Source organism: Enhydra lutris, unplaced genomic scaffold, assembly GCF_002288905.1.
Source record: "Enhydra lutris kenyoni isolate GAN:26980312 unplaced genomic scaffold, ASM228890v2 scaffoldscaffold25, whole genome shotgun sequence".
Classification (NCBI taxonomy): domain Eukaryota; kingdom Metazoa; phylum Chordata; class Mammalia; order Carnivora; family Mustelidae; genus Enhydra; species Enhydra lutris.
The window spans coordinates 18,243,043-18,255,459 of record NW_019154109.1 but is presented as its reverse complement, the minus strand read 5'-3'; the positions used below and the strand labels follow the sequence as shown (position 1 = coordinate 18,255,459).

The following is a 12,417-nucleotide window of genomic DNA, read 5'->3' as shown; positions in this document are numbered from 1 at the left end:
GACTATTGTGGTGACTTCCACTTTTACTTGGAGTAAGACACGAAGTCTTCAGTGATTACCAAGAAGACGAATATGACCAGAACTGTCTTTTTTTTTATAAGATTTTAAAAATTTATTTATTTTAAAGAGAGTAAGAAATAGAAAGAGAGAAAGCATGAGTGGGGAGGAGCCAAGAAAGAGAGACAAACAGACTCCTCACTTAGCACAGAGCTGGAAGGGGGGCTGACCATGTGGATCATGACCTGATCTGAAATCAAGAGTCAGATGCTCAACTCACTAAGCTACCCAGGCACCCCCAGAATTGTCTTTTGATGGGCTCACACTTTAGCTATTATTTTAGAATAGGCTATAGTGTGTGTTTATGTTCATGTGTATATTGGTTAGAGGGGGTGGTCATGGAGCAATGATGGGAAAAGGAAGATCAGTTAGGGGAAATAATTACAACAATCCGGAAGACAGAGAATGATGATTCATAACACAGGAGGATCCACAATATATAAAAGAACTTGAAGAAAGCAAGTAGAAATAAATAAATGAAGTCTTTGAAATTGGGCAAAAGACATTTGTTTGTATAGCTCCCAGGAAAGTATATGATTTTTTAATTTTTTTTTATATGGCTTTTTTTTAATGATGTGGTATTGAAGATATATATGAGAAATCTCACCACCATGAATTTAAAAAATGAACTGAAACCACACTGAGTTCTCATTCTTTGCATCTCAGATTTTGAAATGTCCACTGTTGACCAGAGTCTGGGGAAATGGTCATTCACACTATTTAAAAGCATGTGGATTAATTACTGACTTTTGAGAGGTGATAGGTAGAGTGATATTTATAAAAATTTGAATAATTTTTCAATATTTACTATCATCAACTGGACATTATCTTAGAGCTTAGAACAATAAGAGAATATATTTGTCACAGTACTGCCTTTGCTTTAAGAAATAGGAGCTAAAACTTTCAGTTCCTACAGTTCTATAGCATTTTAATTTTTAGGTAGCCTTATTATTTATTAATTTTTGGCAAACTTTTGTATTAAAGTTTAACATATATACAGAAAAGTGCAAAAATTATTAGTGCATAGGTTGACGAATTTCAAAAACTGACCAGCCCTGTGTAACCAGTGCTCGGAGTATTAAGTAAAACATATGGGACCCCCAGAAGTTCTTCATTGTGCCCTGTTCTGCATCACAACCAGTGTTACCACTATCCTGACTTCTGACACCATTCATTTAATTTGCCTGATTTTAAACTTGATGTAGTTGAGATTATACAGTATATTCTCTTGGAAAGGTTTATGCAACTAGTGCATGACGCTGTGGTTTCTTCATTATCATTGCTATATCATATCCCAAGTATTTGTCTTTTCCACAGTTAATGGGAATTTGTGTATATTCCATTTTCATCTATAATGAAAAGTATTGGTATAAATGCACTTGTATATATTTCTGAACCTATGAATTTGGGGGGAACATATACCTTGGGGTAGAATGGTTGGATCAGAAGGTGTGCCTGTATTTAGAAGATATACGGATAACTTATACATAGTGACATCATTTTTCAAAGTGTTGTAGTGATTTCCACTCCTGCCAGTAGTTTATGAGCATTCCAGTTGCTCTACATATTTAGCTATACTTTCTATTTTCTATTTCATTTCAGCCATTCTAGTGGACATTTAGTGGTATTGCATTTTATTTGGCATTTCTCTGATGACGAATGATCCTGAGCATCTTTTCTGTGTTGATTAGTCATTTGGATATCATATTTCTTGAAAAGCTAATTGCCCCCATTTTTAAAAAAAAGATTTAATTTATTTATTTCAGAGAGAGAGAGAGAGAGAGAGAGAAAGAGCATGAGCAGGGAGGAGAGGCAAAGGGAGAAGGAGAAGCAGACTCTGCCACTGAGCAGGGAACCTGATGTGGGGCTTGATCCCAGGACCCTGAGATCGTGACCTGAGGGGAAGGCAGACACAACTGAATGACCCACCCAGGTGCCCCTCCCCCCTCAATTTTCTAATGGATTGTTTTCCTTTTTCTTGTTGATTTGTAGGATATATTCTGGATATTCATCTGTTATCAGAGATATGTGTTGCAAATATCTGCTCCTACAATGTTAGTTGCCTTTTTACTCTCCTATTCATGCCTTTTGTTAGACAAAAGTTCTTAATTTTGATACAGTATAATTAACCATCCATTCCCTTTCTATTATAGTTTACCTCACTGTTCAAGAATGTTTTGCCTATTCCATGGCCTTGTAACTACATTGTTTTTATGATTAAATGTTTAAAGTTATAAAAACATTTATATAAAAGTTAAATATTTCCTGCTAAATCTTGGATATTTAGATTTTTTTAAAATGCTAGGCCATGGATGTATGGGTATTTTATTTTATTTTTCAAAAGATTCATTTATTTATCTCAGAGAGAGAGCACACAGAGGGAGAGGGAGAAGGAGAAACAGACTCCCCGTTGAGCAAGGAGCTTAATGTGTATCCCAACAGCCTAGATGAGTAGCTGCACAAAGTATGTGTTTCCTAAATATTTCTTGAATGAATGAATGAATACTGAGATAGAAGAATGCTCTATTATTTCTACAGAAACTTGAAACAAAAAATACTGAACCTTAGATTATTTCCTGTTTTTTTTTTCTTTTAAATCAAAAAGCTAAATTCTTAGGCAAGTGAGAAATGTATGTTTTTCATTCTTCTATTCATCTTAGTCAACATTGCTCCTTAATACAAACTTTAAAAACAAAAAAAAATACTTTGGTACCGTTTGGCTCTAGGCCACATATCCTCTTATTCTTGGGACAGGATCAAAGCACATTCATGAGGCATAGAGGAAGAAGGGTCACGTTCAATCACACGGCTGTATTTAAAGCCTTTGCTCTGTCAGTGTACAACATATCTGTTTCCATTCTTTTGCCCAACACAAGTCTCATGGCTGAACCTAAAATCAATGGATGGGGATGTATAAATATATAATTTCTTACAGCAGAAGGGAGTGTGATTATGTTAAACAATTAGGTATTTTACCGTTCTGTCTCATGGTAAATTCAATAACATTCTCTTTGAAATATTTTATATATTCATCAAAAGTGTTTTATGTGCCAATACATTTATTTGTGAATTTAATTCATTTAAAAAATTGGTAATATGACGTAAAGCATTGGGCTCAAAAGATAGGACTTACCTATATCTATAGCAGTATTATCAAGAACAGGACATCTCCATGGATGTGTGCATTATTCATTTCTTCATAGAATATATGCAAAAAATTCTTCTTTGTAATGTAAGGAGAAAGATGACAAGACTGAATTATTTGAAAAAGCTAAAGGAAAGTTGACCATACAACATCAAATCAAATTGCACTTTATTATACTAAATCCTCCCTTTTCACAAGAAATTTTCCTTGTTCTGTGTATAAGGTATTATATTTTAGTCGGGCTAGAAGTGCATTTCTTTGTTTTATAAGTATAAAATTTACAAATGTGTCTGAAAAACACATGCACTTCCGTATCTCATAAATGGCATATAGTATTAGTTGATTTATTTCCACATATAACTCAACTAAATATTCTTGTAATTCTTACTCTGATTCCATTTCATTCACCAAATTTCCCATCAGTTAAGAACAAGTAATTATATTTCTGGATTGAGCAATTATTAATTTTATTAATTTCTTTCCTCATTCAAATACTTGCTTTTGCAAGTATTTGCAAGTATGCTATTTCCACATAGGTGCCTCCAGCACATGGATGCTGGTGGAATTTTGATCGGGATGGCATTGAAAGTATAGAATGATCTAGGCAGTATAGACATTTTAACAATGTTTATTCTTCTGATCCATGAACATAGAATGTGCTTCAATCTTCTTGTGTCTTCTTCCATTTCTTTCATGAGTGTTCTGTAGTTCCTCGAGTACAGATCCTTTACCTCCTTGATTAGGTTTATTCCCAGGTATCTTATGGTTCTTGGTACTAGAGTAAATGGAATCAATTCTCTAGTTTCCCTTTCTATATTTTCATTGTTAGTGTATAAGAAAGCAACTGATTTCTGTACATTGATTTTGTATCCTGCCACATTACTGAGTTGCTGTATGAGTTCTAGTAGTTTGGGGTGGAATCTTTTGGGTTTTCCATACAAAGTATCATGTCAACTGCAAAGAGAGAGAGTTTGACTTCTTCTTTGACAATTTGAATACTTTTATTTCTTTTTTTTTTAATCATTTTTTAAAATTTATTTTCAACATAACAGTATTCATTGTTTTTGTACCACACCCAGTGCTCCATGCAATCCATGCCCTCTCTAATACCCACCACCTGGTTCCCCCAACCTCCTACCCCCCCACCTCTTCAAACCCTTCAGATTGTTTTTCAGAGTCCATAGTCTCTCATTGTTCACCTCCCCTTCCAATTTCCCCCAACTCCCTTCTCCTAACTCCCCATGTCCTCCATGCTATTTGTTATGTTCCACAAATAAGTGAAACCATATGATAATTGACTCTCTCTGCTTGACTTATTTCACTCAGCATAATCTCTTCCACTCCCATCAATGTTGCTACAAAAGTTGGGTATTCATCCTTTCTGATGGAAGCATAATACTCCATAGTGTATATGGACCACATCTTCCTTATCCATTCGTCTGTTGAAGGTCATCTTGGTTCTTTCCACAGTTTGGCAACCGTGGCCATTGCTGCTATAAACAACTTTTATTTCTTTTTGTTGTCTGATTGCTGTTGCTAGGACTTCTAGTACTATGTTGAACAACAATGGTGAGAGTGGGCATCCTTGTCATTTTCTTGATCTCAAAGGGAAGGCTGTCAGCTCTTCCCCATTGAGGATGATATTTGTTTATATTCGTTTTTCCTAGATGGATTTATGAAGTTGAGGAGTGTTCTCTCTATCCCTATACTTCGAAGCATTTTAATCAGGAACGGAAGCTGTATTTTGTCAAATGCTTTTTCTGCATCAATTGAGAGGACCATTTGGTTCTTCTCTCTCCTCTTATTGATTTGTTCTATCACATTGATTGATTTACAAATGTTGACCACCCTTGCATCCCACGGATAAATCCCACCTGCTCGTGGTGGATAATCTTTTTAAAGTACTGTTGGATCCTATTAGCTAGGATCTTGTTGAGAATCTTGGCATCCATATTCCTCAGGGGTCTTTGTCTGAAATTCTCCTTTTTGATGGGGTCTTTGCCTGGTTTGGGGATCAGGGTAATGCTGGCATTGTAAAAAGAGTCTGGAAGTTTTCCTTCTGTTTCTATTTTTTGAAACAGCTTCAGGAGAATAGGTATTATTTCTTCTTTGAATGTTTGGTAGAATTCTCCAACTGTTTAATTTTAAAACAATAGTTTTAGTTATAATATCTGATACTATATATAAAATTTTAAAAATGGTAATTTGAAGAGAAGATGTCTGATGGAGAGAGATACTCTAGACCCAAAGGAGAGAAGCTTAAGAGAAGAAGAGTTGGTAGAAATACAGTTGTTCTCCAGTCAGAATGTAGACCACACTTTGGCCACAACTATGTTTTTGTTGGCAGATATCTCCTTCTTTTCCCTGGTTGGTCTACCCTAATAATTTATTTCTTTTCCTCCCATTTCTTTCTTTATCAGGTTTTTGTGATGAGTGCCCCATACCCACTACCTATACATCCATTCTCTCAGTCCTTATTACCCAGTCGTTTGGACTCTGGACCATTCCATTCCATTGAAAAAGATTATGTCTAATGATTACTAGTTACCAACTCTGTAATCTTTTCTTCAGGTCTAATTATTCTGGACTTACAGGAAGTGTTACATGGTTACCTAACTTTGCCTTCTTAAAAAGTTCTCTCTTACCTAGGCTTCCATTTTACAGTATTATTATCCTTGTGCTAATTTTATTAATTTTCTTTTGCTTTTCTTTTCTTAAATGTTGGGGCAGGGTCATTTCCCCCAAAGCTCTTTCTCTTTTTCTATGTTCTGCTTCAAAGAGACATGGATTCTTGACAGGTGATTGCTAATTTATTTTCTTGCCCCATCTTCTCTTCTAAGATTTAGTTTCTTGTTTCCCAATGTTGGATAGTTTTTGCATCATTAATAAATACACACTGTGCCCCAAACTGAACTTATATCCTCAATCCCATATTTTCTTATTTTACCTGACCTTTTTATTTGTTAATAATGACTATTTCCCCTTAGTAATTGATGAAAAGAATTCACCATTTTGTCCCACATCATCACCTCATATCAACATGTCTTAATGAGTTTCTTCTGAAACATAGTCTATTCTTTCAATCCATCTAGTTACTTGTCAGTTCTTAATGAAAAATTTTATCACATTATTCCCCCAAAACACAGTGATATCCTAACTGGTTGCTCTGTGGCTAAATTATCTGTATCTTTTATACATGCCCCCATTAGTTTGGTTGCCATAATCCTGACTTTGACCATCCTATTCCCTTCTTCCACCCAAGGTTTAATGCCTTCCTTTAGTCTATAAGATAAATTCTAATCAGGAAGCTCAGCCTTTTCTGTCCATTTATTAGAGGAGGTGAGCTAGTAGCAGGGGTTCATATGAGTTTGAATACCGAGGAGTGATTTGTTGGGACAAACAGTCTTATTCTGTGGCTCAGAGAGATGCTGGGATAGACCAGGTTCAAGTTTAACAACAAGGACATAATATCCTAGCAGCCAGGAGGAAGAGAATTGGAATGGGAGTCAATGCAATATCCAAATGGGTAGGACAAGTGTGTTTAAAGGGGCCCAACACATAAAATCTAGAAGCCAAAGATGCAGAAGCTAAGAAGGCTGGGAAAAAATTGAGTTGACTCTGGCAAGTCTGAAGTCCACATTCCAGACTTGCCTTTGCTGGTGTTAAAATTTTCACTCTAAAGATATTTCTCACACACCTCCCTTTCCATCTTTGTCTTCTATTCAGATTCTCAGGCTGGATAGTCTATGGCTAAGATGAGGTCTTGCCTGTCTCTCCAGATTCTTCTCTTAACTCCCACTCAGACATCCAGCATCCCTCAACACTTCAGCCTTTTGTACAGTTTTCCTCAAGTCTTTCTACTCTTGGAAAACAAGCTCTAGCTTCACATTCTCTGTGAAACCTTCCTCAATCCCTTTGAATCAAATTACATCTTATCTATATCTCTGTATCACTTATCACACCTCATAATAAGTTTTTGTTTTGTCTTTTTCCTCAACTAGAACTTTAACATCAGGCACTGGCTTGTCAGTTTTTCTTCTTCACTGTGTAACAGAGTACTCAACAAATGTTAATGTTCTATTGATGCGTAGTTAAAAAATTGCAATCTGACACTCACAAAATGACTACTACCTTCCTGCCTCCACGCCTATGCTAAAACTTTCCCCTCATCACTGATACACCTCTCCCTGCCTTCTCCTCCTCCAGGCTCTTAGAAGATTTAATAAATGCACCTAGATGCCATGTAATGAACCAGGGCTGGAAAGATGAGTCAGACATGGTTCCTGCAGTAGTTGCAGTCTGTTGAATTCAAATTAAAACCCCACCTATGTTGGACTTTGGTTACCAGGCTAGCCTGAAGGGAACTCTCTCTGCTTCAAACTTCCATAGTTCTGATTGACCGTATGACTACTCAGATCAGTATTCACTAATTATTTAATATTGTGATCATGAGTTGTTTTTGATTCTCAAATAAGTTCTTGACCTCTTATTTGTTTCTCATCATACAATTTGTCTGCTAAGACACATTTTTTATTGCCAACTAAACTGGGAATTCTTTGAGAACAAAGCCTATATCTTTTAAACTTCTGTGTCAGTTTCAATACATTAAGCAAAAAGTGTTACACACAAGGAAGGGTGCTGTAAGTGAGTGGGATACCATGTGTTGAGACCATGTGGGGTAGTGGGAAGACATCTTAGACCATCACAAGCTTCCCCTGCTTTGTGAGCTGGGGAAATTCCTCTAAGACAAGAGCATTGTGTGTCTAAGGCAGTAGGTGATCTGAAGGGTGAGGGAGACCCTGAAATTCTGAAAGCTGCAGACCATTTGGTTGTAGGATCCTGTTTCAGAAAATTGGCTCTATGGCCTTCTTCATAGCAGGTCTTTCTAGTTTTTAGCTTCTATTACTAGACTGATTCTTTAAATCTCCTAAGTATTTTAAACAAGCCCCCCTGTGTTCCTTTCATTCATGTCAAAAACCCATTTATTTTTATGGCTCTGATATTTTCACATTGATACTCTGAGTATCCAATTTTGGGTTGACAACATGTCTTTTCATGTTGATGAGTTTTGCATAAATTGGAAGTACATTATATATTGATTAGTGGGAGTGCAGGCTTGAGTTTCCAAGAACAGGTTGGCATTCATAACAGGATATATTTAAAACCAAATGGCCAGGACTATCCCACTACATTGCTGTGTATAAATCCCTGACTGTACTCACTACATCATAAATAATAATGAAAGTAAATGTACGTTTATCAGAAAGAATCAACAAAACCCCAGCATGATTTGCTGATTGTACTTGTCTCACCAGGCATTAAGGCCAGCTTTCGAACAAGGGTGCCTGAAGGTTTGATTGTCTTTGCCGCATCGCCTGGCAATCAGGAAGAGTATTTTGCACTTCAGTTGAAGAATGGACGTCCTTGTTTTCTTTTTGATCCTCAGGTAAAGGAGTAATCATAAGACTTGATATATTTGAGAGTGTACTCGGTGCCAGGGACTGAGGTAAGCGCTTATATTTCACATTGAATCTTCACCAAAAACTTGGAGGTAGGTACTATTATTAGCCTCACTTTACTGATGAAAACAATGGAACTTAGGAAGGTGCTGACGACTTGCCCACAGCTAAAATAGCAGAGCTCTCTTTCAAACCACATAGTCTGACTGAGAATCTGCATGCTTAACAACCATATGCTATCTTATCATGAAGATGGAAACTTTTAAATACATTTGAATAGATCTATTTTTATTTTCCTTGAAAGCAGAACTATGTCTCTCTTTAATTCTTCCATATCCTCTCTCCCTCCTTCTCTCTTTTTTTTCTCTCTCTCTTTTCCTTCCTCCCTCTCTCCCTCCGTACCTCCCTCCTTCCTTCCTTCCCTCCTTTGTTTACCAGCAAATATTTATGTTCCTATCAGGTACTATAATGCTGGGTATCACAGACTATAATAGTTTTAAAGTTAAATTCAACTATGCCCCTGTGAAACAATCTAGATAAAATTAATGTAAAATATTCATGAACATTATGGAAGAAAAGTACAAGGAGCTGTGTATTATGGGAGCATAAAATAAAGGGTCTTTCTTTTCTGAGTTGTCAGTCTTCTCTGAAAATGTGATATTTAACTGAGATGCAAAACAATGAGGAAAAGTCAGAGCAAGAACACATGTCTGTACGGAAGATGCATGTTTGAGAAGGGTCAGGACAGGGGAGATACTAATGAGATCAGGAAGGCACTGAGTATAAAATTTCCGGAAGAGCAAATAGCAAACATTAAGTGCCCAAGTAGACAAGAATGTGACTTATTCTACACACCAAGATGAATGTAATATAGAACAAAGAGAAATGTGAGAGTTTGAAAAGGTGGATGGAGACCAAGTCACCGAGTGCTTTGTAAGCAAATGTGAAGTTTTAAATTTTTCCCAAAGGCAATGAAAAAGTTACTGAATAGTTGTCTTCACTTGTGTTAAACAAGTATTGGTAAGAATTTGACAGTAGGTACTGTATTGGGCCAGGGAGTAATGGAGGAATGAGTAAGGTTTTGTAAAAGATGATTTACTTTCCATTTCCTCAGGGTTTCAACTTTAAACTGCTCATCTAAATCCTAAGTTATGCCTGCCAAGTCAATGTTTTACATTATGGTGTAAAGCTGGCATGACTTTTTCTCTTTGTTTCTAAGTCATGGGCCAAAAGCTGTGGGTGAGGATCAGCACCTAATACGCCCTGGACACCCACACACCTTAAAGAAGAGAGGCGGGGCCTGCTGGACTCAGTGTATCTGAGCATCCTGTCCGGCTCTTTGCAGAGGACCGCAAGATTCTGGCTGGGTTCTCCCTGTGTCAGGAAGCTGGAAGACCCATGAGTCAGCAACTAGAAAGACAAGGAAGAAAGGTTTACACCTGGTGTTTTGACAGGAGCCTGATAACTGCCAGGACAGTACGTGGTAGGCACTCAGGCATAGACTCCTGGGTGTCCTGTAAAATTGCAGTTTCTTAAGAGGTACCAATACATGGGCAGTGAGTAAGCAAAGAAGAAGTAGCTTCGCATATAAGCAAATCCAACAGCCAGAGAGAATGAAAGAAGCAGCTGTCTCAGAAGTCCAGGTGGATGCAATGGGGAAAAAAAACCCAACAACCAGCACACTGAAGTTGATGGAGTAACAGGACTGAAAATATTATTTATCATTTGAAAACTCTAAGTAAATGAATTAGGAGAGAGACACTACTGAGCCTGAGATTAGCAGGGCAAAATACGTAAGAAAAAATATAAAAAAGATTTTCAGATCTTCAAATAAGAAGAATTTCAGAAGGACAATAAAAAAACACTTGAACAATAAAAAGGATTAAAAGGATGAGGAAAACATAGTGGAATATAAAGTAGGACAGCATATCCTTTTAAGGAAGAATTGATTATAACTTTATTGAAAGGACTCATGAAGTTCTAGTCAAGGTGAAACAAAACTATTGCTTCTGTAGGACCTCTATATGCCAGGCATGATTCTAAGTGTTGACTGTATATGTAAACACACACACACACACACACACACACACACACACACACACACTCGTTTAAATACCACAACTCTATGAGGTAGATTCTCTTATTATTCCCACTTTACAAGTTAAAAAAAAAAAAAACAGAGCCATGGTTAAATTAATTTCCCCAAAGTCATCCAGCTAATTAGTGAAGAAGTCAGGATTGAAACCCAGGCATTCCACCTCCGAAGACCATGATTTTAACTCTGATACTCTGCTGCTTGTCAACATGAAAGAATAACGCTTATTAATACCCAGAGACAGATAAAATACCATCCATGTACCATATTGGAAGGAAATATTTCAGCAAGCCATCTAATCAGAAGGAAAAAAGAAAAGTCTAAAATATGAAGAGGAAAAGCGGTGGTGAATATTAAAGCTGGCAATATTAAGTTCAGCTTAAATATTTAATGGCAGTGTGACTAGAAATGTGTTTTATTCTGCCAAAGACTATTTGAAATAGAGGAGACATATGGCAAAGGCAAAACAGGCAAACAAACTAACCTCTAATAACTGTTTGGTGCTGAAATTACTAAAAGTTGAAGGAGAGGGAAAGTTAAGTGATTTGAAAGTTTTCTAAAGGTATCAACTTAGTAGAGAAGGCGGTAGGGGAATGGATCACATTGGTGTCTTATTTTCATAAAATAAATAGGCAAAAATGTTTTGTTTTAAATGATGTGAAATAGACATTAATTATTGATAAAATGAAAATGTTCCAAGAACATCCAAATTAACAAGGTGAAAAGAGAGACTAAATGGTCAAAATCAACAAAAATCATGAAAAGGAAGGAAAATAGTACAGTGAGATAGAAGAAGGTCAGTGAAAATGAAAAATTCTGTTCTGCTTTTCTTCCCCCAACTCATTTATATCTGGGAATAATTGAGAAGAAGCCAGGTGGAGAAAAACCTTAATTGTATAACCCTTTATTTATAGAGCTTTTAAAGTATACAGTGTGGGTTCACATTAATTATCTTATTTCACTCTTGAAGTAGCCACTTCAAGATAGTATTGTTTTCATCCCTGTTTTAGACGAAGTGGCCTAACTAGGGTCACACAGTAATTTAGTGATGGAACTGGCACTGGATGTAGTTTATTTCATTTAATGCCATTTTGTTAAACACCTATTATGCCCCATGTGCTGTGCTATGCAGTTACGCACTAGGAACGCAGTAATAAGAAATGAACATGTCATTCACTCTTGCCATCCACTCATCTGGGCCTCCTGGTCCCACGGTTGGAGTACAGAGTCTCTGCTTGAGTTGGACAGGTCAGGGAAGGACCAAGACCCAGAGAAGTGTCCTGTGGTGAGGTGGCTTCACATTAACTCGAATTTACAATTGGTCATTCCCATTGCAAATGTCCATCCCAATGTCTGTGTGATTCTAGATGACTAAGCACATCCCAGAGCTCCGTTTGCAACCGTACGTTGGCTTGTTGTTCATCACCTATTTTGGGTACAGTAAACACACAAACACACCCCAAACATGGGGCAAAGTTTTTGCAGAATTAATACAAAAATGATTTCCCCAGATCTGGACCATGACTGTGTCTCTTTGAAGAATGTGGTATCTTCAAATTCTGCAGAGTAGAAGGTAAAGAGGTTACTCCACTTAGCCATAGAATTGTCATGAAGGTCCTGAGAATGGCTGCCAGAAAACTCTGACTCATCTTTTCACCTCC

General features: G+C 36.9%; 1 protein-coding gene across 1 annotated transcript in view; it reads left to right on the top strand.

The window, feature by feature from the left end:
• LOC111151119 (usherin) overlaps positions 1 to 12,417 on the top strand; it is a 680,307-nt gene that overhangs the window by 250,661 nt on the left and 417,229 nt on the right. The window contains exon 21 of the mRNA XM_022508904.1: positions 8,518 to 8,648. Within this exon, the coding sequence (XP_022364612.1) occupies positions 8,518 to 8,648 (131 nt within the window). The remainder of the gene's footprint in view (positions 1 to 8,517; positions 8,649 to 12,417) is intronic.